The sequence below is a fragment of the Aquarana catesbeiana genome, linkage group LG04 (genome assembly GCF_042186555.1).
Source record: "Aquarana catesbeiana isolate 2022-GZ linkage group LG04, ASM4218655v1, whole genome shotgun sequence".
NCBI lineage: Eukaryota > Metazoa > Chordata > Amphibia > Anura > Ranidae > Aquarana > Aquarana catesbeiana.
Window position 1 is genome coordinate 542,833,158 of NC_133327.1, and position 23,344 is coordinate 542,856,501.

Below are 23,344 nucleotides of genomic sequence, written 5' to 3' on the forward strand. Positions count from 1 at the left end.
AGGCTGCATTGATGGGCAAAGGCAAGGCTGCAGATGGGCACTGAACAGGCTGCAATGATAGGCAATGGCAAGGCTGCAGATGGGCACTAATCAGGGTGCAATGGTGAGGCTGCAGATGGGCACTGATCAGGCTGCATTGATAAGCAATGGTGAGGCTGGAGGTGGGCACTGATCAGGCTGCAATGATGGGCACTGATCAGGCTGCATTAATGGGCAATAGCAAGACTGCAGATGGGCCCTGATCAGGCTGCATTGATGGACAATGACAAGGCTGCAGATGGGCACTGATCAGGCTATATTAATTGGCAATGGTGAGGCTGCAGATAGGCACTGATCAGGCTGCATTAATGGGCAATGGTGAACCTGCAGATGGGCACTGAACAGGCTGCAGATGGGCACTAATCAGGGTGCAATGGTGAGGCTGCAGATGGGCACTGATCAGGCTGCATTGATAGGCAATGGTGAGGCTGGAGGTGGGCACTGATCAGGCTGCAATGATGGGCACTGATCAGGCTGCATTAATGGGCAATAGCAAGATTGCAGATGGGCCCTGATCAGGCTGCATTGATGGACAATGACAAGGCTGCAGATGGGCACTGATCAGGCTATATTAAATGGCAATGGTGAGGCTGCAGATAGGCACTGATCAGGCTGCATTAATGGGCAATGGTGAGGCTGCAGATGGGCGCTAATTAGGCTGCATTGATGGGCAAAAGTGAGGCTGCATTGATGGGAACTGACCCTTTTTTTGCTTCAAAGTTCTTTATTTAAAATGTAAGTTTTTTCCTGAAACTCCCCTCTTAAAATTAAGGTGTGCATTATATGCCTGTGCGTGTTATATGGCTGTGCGTGTTATATGCCGATAAATATGGTAATTATACTGAAAAAAAAAGAAACAGGGTTGTGCATGTCCATGCACCAATGGCCAATAAGCGAGACAAAAAAAATCAACCTTTGTTGATTATAAAGTATACCTGAAAAGAAAGAAAAAGCTAATTAGTGTATGTGTATATGTAACGACACCCCGAGTATGAAAGGGGTTAAAGTCGTTTAGGACATTCCATACCCAAACACAAAGGCAGCTACCGAACACTTCTATCAGCCGAACCAGAAACCCATACAAATAATTCTCCCCCAATACGAGACAAGATGCTCTCTGTCTTGAGGTTCAAACAGGAATCAACTCCTTTATTTTCACACATGGACACAACAGATAAAATAACTCAGAGACTCTTTCCCCCCCACCCTTGGAAAAGAGGGCGGGTTAAACCATCCAATGACAATAGACACACTGTTCAGGTGTATTCAAACTTCTCATCAGTACACAGTCTTATCAGCAGGGGGCTGCTGGAGGAATCCCCCCTCCCTCCATAGAGATATACATCCTGCGATCCAAGGCAGACAGACACAATAGAACATTGGAATACAGTCCCACCCCAAACTAGCACAGCAAATAGTACACAACAGCATGAGACAACACAATATATACACACAACATTGTGAAGCAGTCACTATCTATAATATGGCACATACAGGGTTCCCAGAGTTTTGTGTTTTGGGGGGACATGGACTTGAATCCAAAGTAATATTACTTCCAGGGTCCCCAGGCATACAGCTCACAACGAGCACCATTCCCCCAAATGTCAGGGCCCATAACCGGTAGGCAAGAGGCTGGCATTCAGTCCCCTGTAAAAGCCTCTGTCCCGGCTAGGTCTGTCACAGTATACTTATAGGACGGAAAGCATATCAATTCTGTAGGAGAGCAGAAGGCAGAAAGATACGCCAGTAGTGGTGATCTCTAATCTGTTAATCTTTTTTTAATCCTTCATATCTCCATTGTGACCTACCAGGCACTTTGACTGGCCAATTACTGTGGGATGGTGTCTAGCATCCAAGACACTTGTTGGTTTCAATCAAAAAGAGCTCTCTTAACTACATAGAAAACTGCTTATAAAAGACAAAGCAAATAAGTGTATGTTTATCCTTATAGATGGGAAGCAGATAAATTCTGTAGGAGAGCAGAAGGTAGAAGGATACGCCAATAGTACTAATCTGCTAATCTTTTTAAGCCTGTCGTATGATACAGGGGTATCAGATAAATGGTTACTATCTCCCTCTCTCAAAGAATTTGGCCAATTACCGTGGTATGGTGTCATGCATCCAAGCCACTCGTTGACTGAGACCAACAAGTGACATGGATGCTAGACACCATGCCATAAGTATACACATACACTCATTTGCTTTTTCTCTTTCTTTTCATTATATACTTTAGAATAAACAAAGGTTGATTTTTTTGTTTCCCTTATTGACCTTTGGTGCGTGGGCATGCACACCCCCATTTCTATTTTTTATATACACAATACAGTGGCTATAAACATTATTTCACATGGAAATGGTGGCTAATGTGACATTTAACGGGAAACTTTGTTTTTGAAAGAGTAATTTATTATTTATTTTTTAAAAATCTGCATTTTTCCAAATAATCATTTACTAAAGGGTGTTTCCTTATTTCAATATACGAAGTGCATGCTGACCTGTCCAATAAGAATGCCCAGGACTAACTCTGCAGACCAAAGAACTAGGCAGCACCATCTCCACAAGGCAAGTGAGAAGGGTCTCTTTTCTGAGTCTCTCTGTTATACGGGGACGGAAAGTATTCAGACCCCCTTAAATTTTTCACTCTTTGTTATATTGCAGCCATTTGCTAAAATCATTTAAGTTTATTTTTTTCCTCATTAATGTACACACGGCACCCCATATTGACAGAAAAACACAGAATTTTTGACATTTTTTCAGATTTATTAAAAATGAAAAACTGAAATATCACATGGTCCTAAGTATTCAGACCCTTTGCTCAGTATTTAGTAGAAGCACCCTTTTGATCTAATACTGCCATGAGTCTTATTGGGAGAGATGCAACACATTTTTCACACCTGGATTTGGGGATCCTCTGCCATTCCTCCTTGCAGATCCTCTCCAGTTCTGTCAGGTTGGATGGTAAACGTTGGTGGACAGCCATTTTTAGGTCTCTCCAGAGATGCTCAATTGGGTTTAAGTCAGGGCTCTGGCTGGGCCATTCAAGAACAGTCACAGAGTGAAGCCACTCCTTCGTTATTTTAGCTGTGTGCTTAGGGTCATTGTCTTGTTGGAAGGTAAACCTTCGGCTCAGTCTGAGGTCCTGAGCACTCTGGAGAAGGTTTTCGTCCAGGATATCCCTGTACTTGGCCGCATTCATCTTTCCCTCGATTGAAACCAGTCTTCCTGTCCCTGCAGCTGAAAAACACCCCCACAACATGATGCTGCCACCACCATGCTTCACTGTTGGGACTGTATTGGACAGGTGATGAGCAGTGCCTGGTTTTCTCCACACATACCGTTTAGAATTAAGGCCAAAAAGTTCTATCTTGGTCTCATCAGACCAGAGAATCTTATTTCTCACCATCTTGGAGTCCTTCAGGTGTTTTTTTTAGCAAACTCCATGCAGGCTTTCATGTGTCTTGCACTGAGGAGAGGCTTCCGTCGGGCCACTCTGCCATAAAGCCCCGATTGGTGGAGGGCTGCAGCGATGGTTGACTTTCTACAACTTTCTCCCATCTCCCGACTGCATCTCTGGAGCTCAGCCACAGTGATCTTTGGGTTCTTCTTTACCTCTCTCACCAAGGCTCTTCTCCCCCGATAGCTCAGTTTGGCCGGACGGCCAGCTCTAGGAAGGATTCTGGTCATCCCAAACGTTTTCCATTTGAGGATTATGGAGGCCACTGTGCTCTTAGGAACCTTAAGTGCAGCAGAAATTTTTTTGTAACCTTGGCCAGATCTGTGCCTTGCCACAATTCTGTCTCTGAGCTCTTCAGGCAGTTCCTTTGACCTCATGATTCTCATTTGCTCTGACATGCACTGTGAGCTGTAAGGTCTTACATAGACAGGTGTGTGGCTTTCCTAATCAAGTCCAATCATTATAATCAAACACAGCTGGACTCAAATGAACGTGTAGAACCATCTCAAGGATGATCAGAAGAAATGGACAGCACCTAAGTTAAATATATGAGTGTCACAGCAAAGGGTCTGAATACTTAGGACCATGTGATATTTCAGTTTTTCTTTTTTAATAAATCTGCAAAAATGTCAACAATTCTGTGTTTTTCTGTCAACGTGGGGTGCTGTGTGTACATTAATGAGGAAAAAAATGAACTTAAATGATTTTAGCAAATGGCTGCTATATAACATAGAGTGAAAAATTTAAGGGAGTCTGAATACTTTCCGTCCCCACTGTATGTGTAACCTGAAACCAGGCTATAAAAGTTCAGTGGAAGGAATTTCCTGCCACAGTTCTCATTTCTGTTTCTAAGAAATGTGGAGTCTCAACTGTTCCTGCTTTAAAATTGGTGTTCTCACTTCTCTTGCTACAGTCTCAAGATTATAGAATACATTAAAAACACAACAAGGAATGCTGGACCCAATCTCTATTGCTCCAGGTATAGCAGATCTACATATCAAGGAGCTCAAGTCCTTGTCAGCCATTAGAATTTTTTTGCCAATGTGTTATAAAAAAAAAAGTGAGCATTTCAAAATTGTATTTATTTTAATATTACCGTATATACTCGAGTATAGGCTGACCCGAATATAAGCCGAGGCACCTAATTTTACCACAGAAAACTGGGAAAACAGAAAAAATAAATAAATAAACTGGGAAAACGTATTGACTCGAGTATGGTAAACAATGCCCATCTGCAGCCTCACTGTGCCCATTTGCAGGTTCACTGTGCTCATTTGCAGCCTCATTGTGCCCATTTGCAGCCTCACTGTGCCCATTTGCAGCCTCACTGTGCCCATTTGCAGCCGTACCTTTGATTACTAAAACAGAGTGTTATGCAGTCTGTTCGGCGGCCGTCCATTGTAACAAAGCCCCACCTCCTCCTCGTCCGTGATAGACGGAACACTGATACAGTTTTCCAGCATTGTATCAGTGTTCCTTTATCACGGACAAGGAGGAGGCGGGGCTTTGTTACAATGTACAGCCACCGAACAGACTGCATAACACAGCGGGAGACACCCGCTGTTTTAGTAATCAAAGGTAAAGCTGCAGATGGGCACCCTCACACGAATATAAGCCGAGGGGGGGGGGGGGGGGGTCAGCCTAAAAAATGGGCTGAAAAACTCAGCTTATACTCGAGTATATAAGGTAATATACCAGCTCCTACGTTTTGCTAGGACCTATGCACTGTAGTAAAAGGTATTTGTGAGCCCACTAATGCACAAACAGCTATTTGATTTTCCAAAGGAGAGAGAAGTGAAAAAGAGGTGAATGCTAAGTAAGACATTTTGTAGAAAAGCAGCAGACAGAAAAAAGTGATGAAAGTATGTTTGCACTGATCTGAGCTGATATTTTGGCCCTACCACTATCATCTAATATTATTAACTAGATGGTTAAAAGTTTCACAATACAATGTACAACTGCAGTTTTTAAGTTGGTCCTTTACATTCTATTAGATCAAAACAACAAGTGCCTCACACCCAATACTTTTATTTGGGCTTTTTTCCCCCCTTTCTCTACTTACCGTACAAGTATAACAGTGCCGTAACGCTGAAATGTCTGTACAAGCTCCGTACAAATGTCTTCAGGGAACTCTGCTTTGTCCTCAGCTGTTGGTGAGTCAATGTGAACTTCAACAGTGGCATCCAGAGGTCCCTGAGAGGAGGAGATTTCCTGAAATACTCTGTCTCTGGAATCTACATCAACCTCCTGAACTTCCACTTCCACAATTGCTAGCACAGGTCTGTAGGACAGAGATGGCATAAGAATTACAAACTCCATCTGAATAGCTATTGTTCTATATGACGTAACAGAATACTTATATGTCTGGACTATTATAACTTATTTTGCACCATTAATTCTGTCTTTTCTAATCATGAACATGTAATGCTATACAGGTAAATATGTTATATATAATATATAATAACTCAAGAATACAGGCCATGTTAATAAATAACAAATGTGTAAATTTAAAATGATGCATAATGGGAAAAAAAACTGTAAACAAGTGACAATAAATATTCAATTCAACACCTCTGCCTGCAGAAAAAAATGATATGTTCCAGTGGAAGTATCTTATCCCCTATTATACTTACCTGAGTACTCTCGATCCAGTGCTTTGCCCATCTGCAGTAGTGCTGGTCTCTCGCTCTCCTCAAAAGCACAAAAGAACAGAAAGGCAGCAGCGGGAGCCATTGGCTTATATATAAAATTATGATGGCATTTAAAAGTGAGCAGATGTTCTTATGAAATGTGCCTGGATAGAGACCAATAATATTCTAAATAAAGTATTTATTTAAAACTTAAAATAGACTTACAATACAAAACCTTCAACTTTTTATTGTACTAAAAAAAGGTCCCTTTTATCTAAGCTTCTGACTCACCTGGTTTCTTGCAGTCGCATATTAGGCTGGCCATACATGGTGCAATGCTCAGCCGGTTCAGCAGGAACTGGCCGAGATTCGAACCGTTAATGGGCAGGCTGAACGTACTAAGCTGATCGATCAACTTGGGTACAGCCAGCCTGCCAGATTCTCTTGCGATGATCGCTAGCGTCTGCTATAGCTGCTAGCAATAATCACTGTCTTCTCCCGGTGGAAACAGCTTCCCCTCCGCTGGGAGCAGACAATGGCCCGGCAGGAGGGATTTCCCTGGCAGTATTGTCTGTGTTGATGGGGAAATTGTGCAAAAGAAATTTGCAGTGAGTATGGCTGCCTTAGATTTGCTAAAGTATAAGAGAATTCACCTGCACACAGAGTGGTCCAAGCAACCAATCACCACCTAAATTTGGGCAGCTCCTGCCCTTAGTCCATATCTGCTGTGCCTCCCGCCCTCTGACCTGCTGTGTAAGGTAGGACATTGAAGATGGGCACTGTAATGTATGAGAGGGGGTAACTTATGTTAGGGAGACTGTGGTGTAAGGAGGAGAGGGGGGGGGGGGACTGTGATATAAAGAGAGGACTGTGATGTATGGGGTATGGGCTGTAATATGAAGGGAGGTCTGTGATATAAGAAGCGCGGGGGGACTGTGATCTGAATAGAACTGTGGTGTATAGTGGGGGGGACTGTGAAGTGAAGGGGGGTCTGTTATGTAGGGTGGAGGAGACTGTTTGTAAAGTAAGTGGGGGGGGGGCTGCGATATGAAGGGGGGGCTATGATGTAAGGGAGGAGGGGGCCTGTGATATAAAAGGGGGCCTGAGAATACTGATGTAAAGGAGGAAGGGGGGACGGTGATATAAAAGGGGGCCTGTGATGTAAAGGGGGGACTGGGATGTAAAAGGGTAGTGTAACGTAAGGAGGGGTTGTGAGGTGAAGGAGTTCTGTGATATAAAGAGGGGGACTGTGATGTACAGAGCAGTCTGACAACACTGATATAAAAAGGGGGACTGTGATGTTGTGATATGAAAGTGAGACTATGGACACTTAAGGGGCGAAGGCTACTGTGATGAGAAGGGGGGACTAAGGACACTAATGTAGGGGCTCGCCTACATTTGTGCAGAGACCTGTTTTTTTTTACACAGAAAAACAGGTCTCTGCCAGGGCATATACTGCAACAAAGCCCAGTGCAGTGCAAGTGCAGTGCGGAAAAATGCATACTGTATGCAAGCTTACCTGAAGGCTCCATGTACTGTCTGTTTCTACACACCCCAGCCAAGCAGCATTGCATAGAAATAATTAAATGCACTCCACGTTTGTAAGTGTCCACATTATTCCCCCACATTCACTTTTATTCCTATTTTCACATACACACATTGTACCAGTTTAACACATACTATACATTCAAGTGTAATTACTAGTGTAGTTATACACATACTATTAATGTACACACACACCCACTGTGGGTTCACAGTGTTTCTTTAATCACCACGTTCATCATTTATTCTCATCTAGTTTTTCTTTTTTTCCTAAATCATTCATTTCCTTTTTTGCTTTCACCTATTTTTTCACATTTATTCACAGAACTGGGTTTGTGTCACATGTGTCCGGCCTGCTCCATGGCTGCTGTTTCCCATTGTCCCCTCTCCAGTTTTCCTGTGGCTGCTGGGGGGGGGGGGGGGATCTCCTGCTTCAACCCTGGGGGGAGACAGCTCATTCAGGGCCACTGTCCTACTCCATTATGGGAACCGCCAGGTCATACCTATGGGCTGCTCCATAGGTAATGTAGCTGGTAATGTAACTGCTAGCTCCTGCTCTCTTTTAAAAAGCACAGTGCATCATTTGAGATTCTATTTACCAATTTATTCATTTAATTTTAGAGCCAAATTTATGCATCCTACTCCTGATGATTGGCTGTAAACGCCATGAAATGCATCGAGTCTTCACTCAAGGATACCAAGACAAGCTTGCCTTTAAACTTTGAACTCTGTCATTAGTACTTATGATTATCATGTTTATCTTGTCTATTTGATTTGTATGTTTAGTTACTTTATTTATTGCCATTGTTTGTACCAATCATTTATCATTGATATTAAATATGTTATTATGATTATTATATTTATCATGTCACTTTTCGTTTACATCATGTATTATATATTATATATCATATTTATATATTTGATTTACTGAATTCATTTATTAATTCATTATCGCTATATGGACCCCCCTATGGGGATTGTGACATTCAATTTATTTATATTTCAGTATTTTATGCATTATCATTTACATAGACATGCCTCATGCAAAGTCCCAAATCCATTTTTTCTTTCTTCTATGTGAAGTGAAGGAGTTTTTTGATATAAAGAGGGGGACTGTGATGTAAAGAGCAGTCTGACAACACTGATATAAAAAAGGGGACTGTGATGTTGATATGAAAGTGAGACTATGGACACTTAAGGGGCGAAGGCTACTGCGATGAGAAGGGGGGACTAAGGACACTAATGTAGGGGCTCGCTCACATTTGTGCAGAGACCTGTTTTTTTGCACAGAAAAACAGGTCTCTGCCAGGGCATATACTGCAACAAAGCCCAGTGTAGTGCGGAAAAATGCATACTGTATGCAAGCTTACCTGAAGGCTCCATGTACTGTCTGTTTCTACACACCCCAGCCAAGCAGCATTGCAAAAAAATAATTAAATGCACTACACTTTTGGAAGTGTCCATATTATTGTAATGTAAATTTTGACATTTCAATAAAGTTTGAAAGAAAAAAAGAAAAAAAAAAAAACAACGCGCTTCTTCTTTCAGGACATCACACTGGCAGGTACACACAGTAAAATACTGTGTTTTACAAAGCGGGTCAGGGTGAGAAAACTCAAAATGGAGGGAGGGACTGCGATGTTAAGGAAAGGCTATGATGAGAAGGTGTCCTTCAGACCTCTGCTGAATGAAAATTTTACTGATCGCACCTCTGTGCATTTTAATTTAATACCCAATCTAAAAGTATTTTGGCAATAATTGCTTAATGTAAAAAAGATATGCATGAGAGATATTTCTCACAGCATTGTTTTCTCAGGAAGTAACCATTTCCTTGTGATGTGTGTTATTAAGTGAAGAAGCTCCCCAGTGTATCACCCATCATGGTAACATAAAACTCATTGAAAAGAGTAACTATTGGTACTGTACATGAACCCTCCACCCCAATACCAGGAGAGATAGTGTAGCTAATGACACACTACTGGTGTAAAGCACTGCAGTGCACATTGGGCTCCATAATGATCATCTTCTCTGTAGAAACAATAAAGAAAACATACACGATACTGTCAACATGAAAATCAGCAAGCCATTTCTAGTTTGAACATCTACAGCATATCAATGTATGAATACATTTCATTTAGCATTATTCTTGACATACACTATATAAGCTGTTACGATGCAAAAACAGAAAAACAATAAGATTCTTTTGGTGTTTTATAGCCGATATTTAATAGAGAAAGAGAGAAAAACAAAATTTCTTAGCACGAAGCATTATTGCGGTTATCTTTTATTGTTAAACCACCAACGTGTTATACATTCAATACATGCTGTAATAAATAGCTGGAAGCCTAAAATGTATATTATATTGTATTATAGGTTTTACATGCTGTGAACAAGGATTATTCAACGCATCTGCCACTGTCTTTGTACTCACTGGTATAGCAAAATAAAAATATCTGAGGTTTATGGAGTTGCCAGCTGTTTTTTTCTGTTGTCTCTAATGTATTTTGGTGGATGGGAGGACACCACAGCTTTGGCACCCGGATTGCAACTTCCAGCTTTATACCAAGACTCCACTGCTCTAAGCGATGCATCCCTTTCCTTTGAATGTTTTAAAAACTAGGACTAATCTATATTACCCTTGTTAAAGGACCAGTAATCCCTGGTACATTACAATATAGGTAGGATATACAGTAGAAGGAATCAATGGATTGAATCAATGGACACATATAGCATACACAATGTACAACTTCTGCATATGTATCGATATTTTAAATGCTTAGATATAAATTTTACCACTACCCTGAATAGGGGAAGCACATACTCGCTTTAATTTACATTTTAGTTAGGCTAAGGGGTTTTTTCAGTGGGAGCATAAGGGGTAATGCAGTTCCGGCACCTCTAGAACTGAATGTATGTACTGGCAAGGGATGTGTGCTAAAGGGTCTACTGATTCTGGCTACTGGGGGATCTATTGTAGCTGGAGTGGATCCATTTTTGTTGGGGAAGCGGGTGTCTATTGCTGCTGGCAAAGTCTGTTGTTACTGGTGGGGGAATTATTGTTGCTGGGGGTGGGTCTTATATTGCTGGGAGAGATCTACTGTTGTTTCTGGCTGCTAAAGGGTCTATTACATATAGTTATATAGTTTTAAATAGTAGGTGAGGTTGAAAAAAAGACACAAATCCATCAAGTCCAACCTATGTGTTTGATTATATGTCAGTATTACATTGTATATCCCTGTATGTCAGTGGTTCTCAACTCCAGTCCTCAGGACCCACCAACAGGCCAGGTTTGCAAGATAGCTGAAATACATCACAGGTGATATCACTTGCTGCTCAGTGATTGCAGTATTCTAGTCTGCATCTCCCCAAGGTAATACTTAAAATCTGGCCTGTTGGTGGGTCCCGAGGACTGGAGTTGAGAACCACTGCTGTATGTTGAGGTTGTTCAGGTGCTTATCTAATAGTTTCTTGAAACTATTGATGCCCCCGCTGAAACCACCGCCTGTGGAAGGGAATTCCACATCCTTGCCGCTCTTGCAGTAAAGAACCCTCTACGCAGTTTAAGGTTAAACCTCTTTGCTTCTAATTTTAGTGAGTGGCGACATATCTTATTAAACTCCCTTCCGCAAAAAAGTTTCATCCCTATTGTGGGGTCGCCAGCACGGTACAGGGGGTCCCCTAGTTACAAACATCTGACTTACAAACGACTCCTACTTACAAACGGAGGGAGACAACAGGAAGTGAGAGGAAATCTACCCCTAGGAAGGGAAATTCACTCCTGTAAGAGCTATTATGGGGAAAAGGTGCCTCCACTGATGCTTTATCACCAAGGCTTGTTTCCACAACAACCCAAAATTTTCAAAATCCAATTGTCATTGGGACAGAAAGTGAGGTGAAATCTTCTTAACAGGGGCACACACAGCAAAACAAATGTTACGGGGTGTTAACCCTTCCCTATGCTATCCAAAAAGCTTAAAAATAGTTTTTTTGGCTGGAGCTACACTTAAAAAATGTACCTGTTCCGACTTACAAACAGATTCAACTTAAGAACAAACCTACAGTCCCTAACATGTTTGTAACCCGGGGACCCCCTGTATTTATAGATTGAAATCATTTCCTCTCTCAAGTGTCTCTTCTCCAGAGGGAATAAGTTCAGTGCTCGCAACCTTTCTTCATAACTAATATCCTCCAGACCCTTTATTAGCTTTGTTGCCCTTCTTTGTACTTGATCCCTTTCCAGTACATCCTTTCTGAGAACTGGTGCAAAGAACTGGACAGCATACTTCAGGTGAGGCCGGTCCAGAGTCTTGTAGAGTCGGAGAATTATTGTTTTATATCTGGAGTTAATCCCCTTTTTAATGCATGCCAATATTCTGTTTGCTTTGTTAGCAGCAGCTTGGCATTGCATGCCATTGCCGAGCCTATCATCTAATAGGTCCCCCAGGTCCTTTTCCATCCTAGATTCCCCCAGAGGTTCACCCCCAAGTGAGTAGATTGCATTCATATTTTTGTGACCCAAATGCATTATTTTGCAATTTTCTACATTAAACCTCATTTGCCATGTAGTTGCCCACCCCATTCGTTTGTTCAAATCTTCTTGCAAGGTTTCCACCTCCTGCGGAGAAGTTATTGCCCTGCTTAGCTTAGTGTCATCCCCAAATACAGAGATTGAGCTGTTTACCCCATCCTCCAGGTAATTTATGAACAAATTAAACAGGATTGGTCCCAGCACAGAACCCTGGGGGACCCCACCCCTGACCATTCTGAGTATTCCCCATTTATCACAACCCTCTGAACTCGCCCTTGTAGACAGTTTTCAATCCATGTATTCATCCTATGATCCATGCCAACGGACCATACTTTGTACAGTAAAGGTTTATAGGGAACTGTGTCAAATGCTTTTGCAAAATCCAGATACACCACGTCTACGGGCCTTCCTTTATCTAAAATGACAGCTCACCTCCTCATAGAAGGTTAATAGATTGGTTTGGCAAGAACGATTCTTCATGAATCCATGCTGATTACTGCTAATGATATCCTTTTCATTACTAAAATCTTGTATATAGTCCCTTATCATCCCCTCCAAGAGCTTGCATACTATTGATGTTAGGGTAACTGGTCTGTAATTCCCAGGGATGTATTTTGGCCCTTTTTTAAACATTGGTGCTACATTGGCTTTTCTTCAATCAGCTGGTACCATTCCAGTCAGTAGACTGTCAGTAAAAATTAGGAACAATGGTCTTGCAATTACTTGACTGAGTTCCCCAAGTACCCTTGTGTGCAAGCCATCTAGTCCTGGTGATTAATTAATGTTAAGTTTCCCAAGTCTATTTCTAATTCTGTCCTCTGTTAGCCATGAGGGTGCTTCCTGTGATGTGTCATGGGGACAAACACTGCAGTTTTGGTTACTGAAGCCCACCCGATTCCCTTGTGAAGACTGAGAAGAATAAATTCAATACCATCGCCATCTCCCCATCCTTTGTAACCAGATGTCCTTCCTCATTCTTTATGGGGCCAATATGGTCTATATGTTTATATACTTAAAGAATTTCTTGAGATTTTTTTTGCTCTCCTCCGCTATGTGTCTTTCGTGTTCTATCTTAGCCACCCTAATTACACCCTTACATATCTTGTTACATTCTTTGTATAGTCTGAATGCTGATGATGATCCCTCAGCCTTGTATTTTTTGAAGGCCTTCTCCTTTGCTTTTATATGCATTTTTACATTAGAGTTAAGCCAGCCATGACTTTTGTTCGCTCTTTTAAATTTATTTCCCAATGGGATGCACTGGCTAATGCCCTTATTTAATATGCTCTTAAAGAAAACCCATCTCTCCTCTGTGTTCGTTGTTTCTAAGATTTTATCCCAATTTATATCTTCTAGCAAGGTTCATAGTTTGGGGAAGTTGGCTCTTTGGAAATTCAGTGTCTTTGTGTTCCTTTTGTGTTTCCTATTTGTGTGATTTATACTGAAGCCAATTGACCTGTGATCGCTGTTTCCTAAATTGCCCCGTATTTCCACATCCGTGATCAGGTCTGTATTGTTGGTAATCAGTAGATCTAGTAACGCCTTGTTTCTAAGTTTCTAATTGGTGCGTCTACCATCTGACCCATGAAATTGTCCTGCAAGACATTTAAGAACCGGCGAGCCTTAGACGAATGCGTGGTTCCCTCCGCCCAGTCTATGTCTGGATAATTAAAATCCCCCATTATCATAACACTTCCCATCCTTGCTGCTAATCCACAGTGTGATAGGAGATCAGTCTCCCCCTCCTACCTCAGGTTAGGGGGCCTATAGCATACTCCCATATTATTTTCCCCTTAGCTTCATCCCTTTGGAGCTCTACCAATAAGGATTCCACCTCCTCCCTAGCTCCCTTATTGATGTCATCTCTCACATTCACCTGTACATTATTCTTGATATATAGGCATACCCCTCGCCCTTTTTTACCCTCTATATCCCTGCAATAAAGGGAATACCTTTGAATGGTTGCCAGCCAATCATGAGAGCTGTTGAACCAGGTCTCTGAAATTCCCACAAAATCTAAATCCTCCTCGTTCAACAGTATCTCTAGTTCACCCACCTTGTCTGCCAGGCTCCTGGCATTGGTGAACATGCCACGTAGTTTAGACCGTTCGCATACTGTTCTCTTATTGGGTGTTCCGAGATTGCAAATAGGACTTGTTACTATACTTACCTCAGGTTTATGTGCTTTAGTCAACCTACCACTATTGCCCCCAATACTACCCTCTGGAATATGTTTATTGCTAACTATCTCTACCTCTGGACCCTCCCCCATTGCCTAGTTTAAAAACCCCTCTAACTTTTCGGCCATCTTCACTCCCAGAAGAGTGATGTATTAATGCTGATTGTGGGGAGACATGTTGTTGCTGCCAGTAGTCTATTGTTTTTTGGAGGGATCTATTTTTGCAGGGGGATCTATTGTTGCAGGGGTTCAATTGTTGCTGGCTGCAGGGGATCTATTTTTCTGCTTTTCTTGACTAACAAATTCCAAATTCCATACAAATTATTTGGTTGCAAAAAAATACTTGGGTCTGTATTCTTCATAAAGGGCTGTACCAGGAGGTGGACAGGGGGTGGAACCAAGGAACGGTGCTCGGAGGTGGGTAGGGGTGGAGAAAAGGGGCGACTCAGAAAGGGGGAGTTCCTGCACCTATTCTTTGAGACAAAAATCCCTGGTTAGGCTTCCAAAAGACAAATAAAATGCAATATAAATGCCTGTTTTAGACCTTATTCACATGATTTTCAAGGGGCACAGCAATCTTTGAAAAGCATTGTTTAAAGTGTATTTACAAAGTGTATTTGTATTCAGATCTATGGCGCCTGTAGTTAGGATCGGCAGCCCAAATTCCAGCATCTACTTAGCCTCTAACCACACTTCCCAGATGGACTCCAACACTCAGGATGATAAGCATTAAAAAGAGGATCTCATAGCGCAACTCGACTGGTAATACCCATTTTATAAGTTAGTTTTGCCTCACATGAACTGAAGAGATAAAAGGCATGTAATCAGACAGCTAGCAATAAGCCTCAGCCGCGGTGTCATCCGAACAGCGTAGACATTATGGCGTCACAGACCCAACTCCACCCCACACGTTTCTCCAATCCTAGAAGATCCCTTATATGGGGAAATGCATCGGGTGGAGTCCGGTCTGTGATGTCATCACGCCTAAGCTATTCGGATGACACCACGGCTAAAGCTGTATTGCTAGCTGTCTGATTACATGCAAGTGACAGCACATCACCAAACGACATCATCCCCACAAAACTCCTGAAAGAATGTTCCGACATTCTGGCTCCTACTATAACACATCTCATAAATTAATCGTTCAAAGAAGGGATTGTTCCAATCGCCCTCAAGCAAGGCATCATCAAACCCCTCCTAAAGAAACCCAACCTCAACCCTAAAGATCCTAACTACCGCAGACCGGTTACAAGCCTCAACTCCATCTCCAAGATTATGGAAAAAGCAATAGTACAACAGCTACAACGCCAATTGGACACACATAAACTCTTAGACCCACTGCAATCAGGCTTCCGCCCAGGCCATGGCACAGAAACGGCACTTCTCAAAATATGGGATGACACCCTTGAAGCAGCAGATGATGGAGAATCATGTCTCCTGGTATTGTTGGACCTCAGTACAGCGTTCGACACAGTGGACCACAATACCCTACTCATCCGCCTCACAGAAGTAGCTAGAGTCTCAGATTCAGATCTACCATGGTTCGCATCCTTCCTACAAAATCGGTCACAGACTGTGAAACTAGGAGCCTGCACCTCTGAAACTGGTTCACCCTTATCACCAGTGCTCTTCAACATCTACATCCGTCCACTCCTCCAAATCATTAGAAAATCGGACCTCTGCTTCCACTCATATGCTGATGACACCCAACTCTACTTTCGCATCACCGATCAAAAAGACCACTACCAGCGACTAGAAAAATGCCTCACATTGATAGACGACTGGATGACCACGAGTTCCCTCAAACTCAACAGATCCAAAACAGAGCTTCTTCTCCTCCACACAAACCATAATACAAAAACTAAGAACCTTTGGACACCACCCTCCATCCTTGGACAGACCATCTCCCAAAGCACCAAAGCCAAAAGTCTCGGAGTCATCTTCGACTCAGAAATGATGATGGATGCACAAATAGGATCAGTAGTCAGTGGATCTCACCATCTCCTTAGCCTACTACGCAGACTCATCCCCTTCATTCCAGAAGAAGACAAAGCAGCAGTAGTTGGAACAATCATCAATTCCCGGCTCAACTATGCAAACTCCCTCTACACAGGACTACCTAAATTCCAGATTGCATGCCTACAAGTCATCCAAAACACTGCAGCAAGACTGGTAACAGGAAAAAACCCTGGGAATCCATCTCCCCATCCCAGCCTACATTGGCTAATCGTAAGAGACCGAATCACGTTCAAGACCCTCTGCCTCACCCATAAATGCACTCAAGGAAACGCTCCACAATACCTATGCGAGAAAATAAAACACTACACACCTAAGCGCAGTCTTCGATCAACTAACCAAAACCTCCTCCTCCTATTCATTCCCAAGTCCCGCTACAAATCAAAGGGAGAACGAAGATTCGCAGTCCAAGGACCACGGTTATGGAACGCTCTACCCGCCAACATCATCGAAGAAAATCATCGGGACTTCAGAAAACAACTTGAGACCCATCTCTTCTAAGAAACAGGACTAACAGCACGGATCAAGCGCCTTGAGGTGATTCCGTTCGCATTTGCAGCGCTATACAAATCTTTCATTCATTCATTCAAGTGCAACACTAACTTATAAAATGGTTATTACCAGTAGATATGCGCTATGAGATCCTCTTTTAATGCTTATCATCCTAAATGTTGGGAATCCATCTGGGAAGTGTGGTTAGAGGCTAAGTAGATGCCAGAATTTGGGATGGCGATCTTAACTACAGGCGCCATAGATCTGAATAGGAATCTGCGGTCTTTGAGTGTCGACTCTGGGGATTATACAATTATACACAAGCAAAGGATAAGTTCACCTTTGTTCACATTTTTTTTTCTAAATTCCAGCTTCCCTATGTACCAATATAGCATTATTGTACTTCTTTTGCAAAAATAAAACAGCTTTCGATTCATTCTATGTACGCTTAGCTTACTGTTGTTCTGGCTGTTTCAAAACACTGCTCGATTACTTTTGCCTTACTACCTGGACAGACTTTAGGTCATGACACAGGAAGGAGTTGACCAGCTGATCCTATTAGCACACACCCTGAATCATCTACCCTCAGCTGGTCAACTCCTTCCTGTGCCATGACCAAAGTCTGTCAAGGAAGTAAGGTGTAAGGTGAAGTAATCAGTGTTTTGAAACAGCCATGAAGACAGTGTTGGTAAGCATGCGTAGAATTCAAAGGTGAATTTAGCCTTTAATGATCTCTATAATCTGAGATTATTTGGTTCTGGTAAGAGGTTGCACTACTTCATGGGCACTCTTGGAGCACGTTTGCTACTTTGGTGGTTACAGAGAGTGCAGAGCACTTTTCAGCGTGTTTATATGGACTTTATTTGTGTATCTATTAATTCATGAACTTTGCCACAAGTTTAATTAATCAGTTTCATTTTATTATATGATTGATTTTTTTTTTTATATGATTGAGAAATAAATGTTAATTTTCAATCCAACATTGTGCCCTTTACCTTCATCAGTGGAACATTTGGTATAAGAGTCAATCATTTTTATGTTGTAGGTATAATATATATTTTTCCATTGAGCACTTTATTACACACATAGCTGCCAACTGTCCCGGATTTCCCGGGACATTCCCGGGACTTGAACTTCATTCCCGGATTTGTGGTGTCCCGGGAAATGTCCCGAAAAATCCGGTTCCCGTTTTTGAAACAGCCGCCGCTAGAGGTCGGCGGCCGGCGGAGGCATTGTCTCCGCTGGCCGCCATTTTGTGGAAGTTCAGGAAGACGGCTGGGGGGGGCTAGACGAAGCTTCTGCGTCGCCGCCCACCCCCTGCCCCGCTCCGCCTCGGCCCGCCCCGCTCCGCCTCGCCCCGCTCCGCCTCGCCCCGCTCCGCCTCGGCCCGCCTACCCCCCGCCCCTCTGCCAGTCTGATATGGAAAGGGGCGGGGGTTCTAGGTGGGGGGGAGCGCGCGCACCGCTGTGGGACACCTGATGTGAGTGGGGGGGGGGGCACTGGGGACACCTGATGTGAGTGGGGGGGGCACTGGGGACACCTGATGTGAGTGGGGGGGGCACTGGGGACACCTGATGTGAGGGGGGGGCACTGGGGACTCCTAATGTGAGGGGGGGCTCCGCCGGGGACACCTGATGTGAGGGGGAGCTCCGCCGGGGACACCTGATGTGAGGGGGGGCTCCGCCGGGGACACCTGATGTGAGGGGGGGCTCCGCCGGGGACACCTGATGTGAGGGGGGGCTCCGCCGGGGACACCTGATGTGAGGGGGAGCTCCGCCGGGGACACCTGATGTGAGGGGGAGCTCCGCCGGGGACACCTGATGTGAGGGGGAGCTCCGCCGGGGACACCTGATGTGAGGGGGGGCTCCGCCGGGGACTCCTGATGTGAGGGGGGGCTCCGCCTGGGAACACCTGATGTGAGGGGGAGCTCCGCCGGGGACACCTGATGTGAGGGGGAGCTCCGCCGGGGACACCTGATGTGAGGGGGAGCTCCGCCGGGGACACCTGATGTGAGGGGGAGCTCCGCCGGGGACACCTGATGTGAGGGGGAGCTCCGCCGGGGACACCTGATGTGAGGGGGAGCTCCGCCGGGGACACCTGATGTGAGGGGGGGCTCCGCCGGGGACACCTGATGTGAGGGGGGGCTCCGCCGGGGACACCTGATTGTGAGGGGGGGCTCCGCCGGGGACTCCTGATTGTGAGGGGGGGCTCCGCCGGGGACTCCTGATTGTGAGGGGGGGCTCCGCCGGGGACTCCTGATGTGAGGGGGGGCTCCGCCGGGGACACCTGATGTGAGGGGGGGCTCCGCCGGGGACTCCTGATGTGAGGGGGGGCTCCGCCGGGGACTCCTGATGTGAGGGGGGGCTCCGCCGGGGACTCCTGATGTGAGGGGGGGCTCCGCCGGGGACTCCTGATGTGAGGGGGGGCTCCGCCGGGGACTCCTGATGTGAGGGGGGGCTCCGCCGGGGACTCCTGATGTGAGGGGGGGCTCCGCCGGGGACTCCTGATGTGAGGGGGGGCTCCGCCGGGGACTCCTGATGTGAGGGGGGGCTCCGCCGGGGACTCCTGATGTGAGGGGGGGCTCCGCTGGGGACTCCTGATGTGAGGGGGGGCTCCGCCGGGGACTCCTGATGTGAGGGGGGGCTCCGCCGGGGACTCCTGATGTGAGGGGGGGCTCCGCCGGGGACTCCTGATGTGAGGGGGGGCTCCGCCGGGGACTCCTGATGTGAGGGGGGGCTCCGCCGGGGACTCCTGATGTGAGGGGGGGCTCCGCCGGGGACTCCTGATGTGAGGGGGGGCTCCGCCGGGGACTCCTGATGTGAGGGGGGGCTCCGCCGGGGACTCCTGATGTGAGGGGGGGCTCCGCCGGGGACTCCTGATGTGAGGGGGGCTCCGCCGGGGACTCCTGATGTGAGGGGGAGCTCCGCCGGGGACACCTGATGTGAGGGGGAGCTCCGCCGGGGACACCTGATGTGAGGGGGAGCTCCGCCGGGGACACCTGATGTGAGGGGGAGCTCCGCCGGGGACTCCTGATGTGAGGGGGGGCTCCGCCGGGGACTCCTGATGTGAGGGGGGGCTCCGCCGGGGACTCCTGATGTGAGGGGGGGCTCCGCCGGGGACTCCTGATGTGAGGGGGGGCTCCGCCGGGGACTCCTGATGTGAGGGGGGGCTCCGCCGGGGACTCCTGATGTGAGGGGGGGCTCCGCCAAGGACTCCTGGTGTGAGGGGGGGCTCCGCCAGGGACTCCTGGTGTGAGGGGGGGCTCCGCCGGGGACTCCTGGTGTGAGGGGGGGCTCCGCCGGGGACTCCTGGTGTGAGGGGGGGCTCCGCTGGGGACATCTGATGCAAGGACGGACTCTGCTCGGACATCTGAAGCAAGGACGGACGGCTGGTGGCAGGCGACGTGGCTAGTGACACGCTCAGGGATCCCACTGATTCTGCATTATGGTGAGTTGAATGATTTCATTTTATATTACAATATAATAATAGAAATAATGCGCTTCAATCATCCTGACACCATAACAACCATGGTGCCGGGATGATTGAAGTGCTAACACCAGGTGTTTGGAGTATCTTTATCTGCTGATTGTTAAACTTTCTAGAATGCACATATTTCTATTGTGTAGGATCTGGGGCTGCTGTCCCGTCATTTCCCCCTCTCTCCCCCTCTCTCCCCCTCTCCATCCCTCATTCATTTCAGACTCTAACCACACCCTCTAGAGCCACGCCCATTTAAGCCACGCCCACAATTTTGTGTAAACCACGACCATTTTTCGCCGCGACGCGCTTCGCGCGCCGCACTTATCTGTTTTTGCTAGGCCACGCCTGCTGACGAATGCCCCGCCCCCTAATTATTGGACCGCTCCGCCTACAGCCACAAAAGTGTCCCACTTTTTTTTTTTTACAATGTTGCCAACTATGTACACAGAGATGCTTTTCTTTTTAAAATATACAAGGCCTTCGTGCCACAAGGTCTCAGACTCCTTAATAAAGATTTACTTTTTGTTTTAAAAAGCGGAAAGGTGGAGGATCGTTTACAGGAGACTTTTCAATGAGTTGGAGATATTCTTTGACCAATTTTGATTTTAAAATTCAATCTTCTAATGCTTGAATCCATCCCATTACTAGTGAAAATCTGGCCACACACTGAGCGTATTTCAGCTGGTTCCTAATGAACTGACCAAAATTCAGTCAGTGGGTGGCCTGTTGGCACGACTCTGCCTAACAACCATCAATTGCAAAAAAAAGTAGTCAGGCAGAAAATTGCTGGGCAAACAGCACCTGCATCCAATAAGATGAAGGTGCTCTTTTGATATTCTGAAAGCTGGTAGCACCAGCTGTCAGAATAGAACAGTAGTGGGAGATGTGTCCATCCGTGCGGTTTAGTATGGATGGAGGAATCTCATTCACATTAGTGGTTGGGGGTGGTAAAACCCTGTGGGTGAGCCACACTTTTACTGTACCCCAATAACTACCCCCTTTGGCTGGCAGCTGCCAGGGGTGTACACATGCTGCAGAGGGAACTATACCCTCTAATCTTTTCGGTGGTTGCTACTGCCCACTAAATGTGATTCATTCGAGTGCATAGGGCTGCTCTGCAGCCACCACACAACCAATGCACGTGCTTGTGGCTCGCCAGTGCGGGATTCAAAGGGTTAACCCAGGCAGTAAGGAGGTGATACAACACCTTCTCACTGCCTGTCATATGCTCTCTGAAGAGTGATCAAAACGTGGATTGCTCTTCAGACAGCAAAGCTAGTGTGAATGAGCCATTAGAGTATGTGTTAAATAATTTTATGGGTGTATGGCCAGCTTTAGTAATGCACTTTAAAGGATAACTTCATTATATTTAGGGTGTAACATGCTCATATGCACCCACCTCCCGCTGCCAGGGCTCCCCTTTTTGTGACAGCAGTCTGGGGATCTTCTCCCCAGCACCCGTAGTCACATTTTGAAAACAGTGTGGCTGTGCAGGGCACAGTCTGCACAGCCCAATCCTTCATTCAGATAGATTTGCGAATGAATAAACTACAAGTCCCATCTACCACCGTGGTAGATAGGCTCGTAGTATCAATGAACTGCAAATGCAATGATCAGCACACTCATAGTGCATTCACACTGCCTACAGCTCAGGAACTGTCTGCCCATATAGAGGTAAGGGCAGAGAGCTCCTGGCAGTGTGACACTGCACCCACAATCCACTGATCGCTGGTGCAATGCTCTGCAGGCCCCAGTGAAAAAAAAAAATAACAAATGCACATTTTTTTCCCTGCCAGAATATGTGCATTTATTATTTTTTTCACAAAGGTGAGCTTAGCTTTTTAAAAAAAAAAAAAAGAAAATAAGGAGGTATGTAAACAAAAATATGGCCACTATCCCTTATATTGTTTCTCTACAGACGGATTGTACAGTCTTGTTTTAAATGTGATTCTATGAAGCTGTTGTCACACTCCACACCCACCCCATTCCAAATAAAGAGTACCTGTGATCAGAAGCTGGAATCTCTGCTCTACCATAATACATCAATGCTCCAGGAGTCCATGTGTGCTTGATCTTAGTGCTGAAATCCAAATCATTGTCTAGAAGATTAATGTCTCCAGCTATGTGTGGATTTTGAACACATGTAATACAAGATGTTAATGCATCATGGTTAGTAAAAATTACTTTAAAAAAAGTATTTATTATTATGTCAGCAAAGCAGGGTTGTCCCTTCTGAAAAGTGACACAGATACCAAAGAAAATAACAGTTACATCTGAACTGAGATACATATCTGGCAGCTGCATTATCTGCCACATCATCTGTATTTCTATGAGACATAGACAACCCTTCACACAGCAAAGCTGGTCTGGTGACCTCACTTTTCCTTCTGCAGCTAAGTAGCATAACTAGGTCTCATCCCAGCCACCAGCCTGTTAATGGAGGTACAGCAAAAGACTGATGAGGTCATCTCTATGCTCTCTTCTGCTTTAAAATATTTATTATCAGCACATGTACATGCAGGACGCCAAACTGGCCCTCAGTGGTGCCCCTCCATCTCCCAGTCTGGGTTCTGCTGTACTGTGGATTGTATGAAGCGGAAAGCAAGCCAAATTACTTCTGCTTAGAAAGAGTGAAGTGGAAAAATACATTTGCTGCGGCTTCTTATTTTAACACAACTGCATGTATTGATGTTCTTTATAACTGCTTGAAGTTCAGTTTTCACAAATATATCTTTCCCGTTGTTTGTTATTTTATCAAGGGTAATTAAAGCCACTTTTCATAAGGTTGTAATAAACTTTTCATCTTATGTGTGGCCTTGATTTGTTCATTAAAAGATCCAGAATTGCCAATAAAATTACGATAAGTTGATTTTCTTAAGTGTCTTATACAAAAACATAATGCTAAAAAATTATGTTTCAACAAATGTATTTATTCCATTTGCTCGTTATTTGTTACATAATCAAAAAATGTAAACAGGAGTTCC

At 45.0% G+C, this 23,344-nt stretch overlaps 1 protein-coding gene across 2 annotated transcripts in view; it reads right to left on the reverse strand.

Moving 5' to 3' along the window:
- The window catches only part of SYNJ2 (synaptojanin 2), a 193,114-nt gene that overhangs the window by 24,772 nt on the left and 144,998 nt on the right, over positions 1-23,344 (reverse strand). For both annotated transcript variants that reach the window (XM_073627896.1, XM_073627897.1), the window contains exons 18-19: positions 22,363-22,480; positions 5,556-5,774 (exon numbers count right to left, since the gene is read on the reverse strand). In XM_073627896.1, the coding sequence (XP_073483997.1) occupies positions 5,556-5,774; positions 22,363-22,480 (337 nt within the window). The remainder of the gene's footprint in view (positions 1-5,555; positions 5,775-22,362; positions 22,481-23,344) is intronic.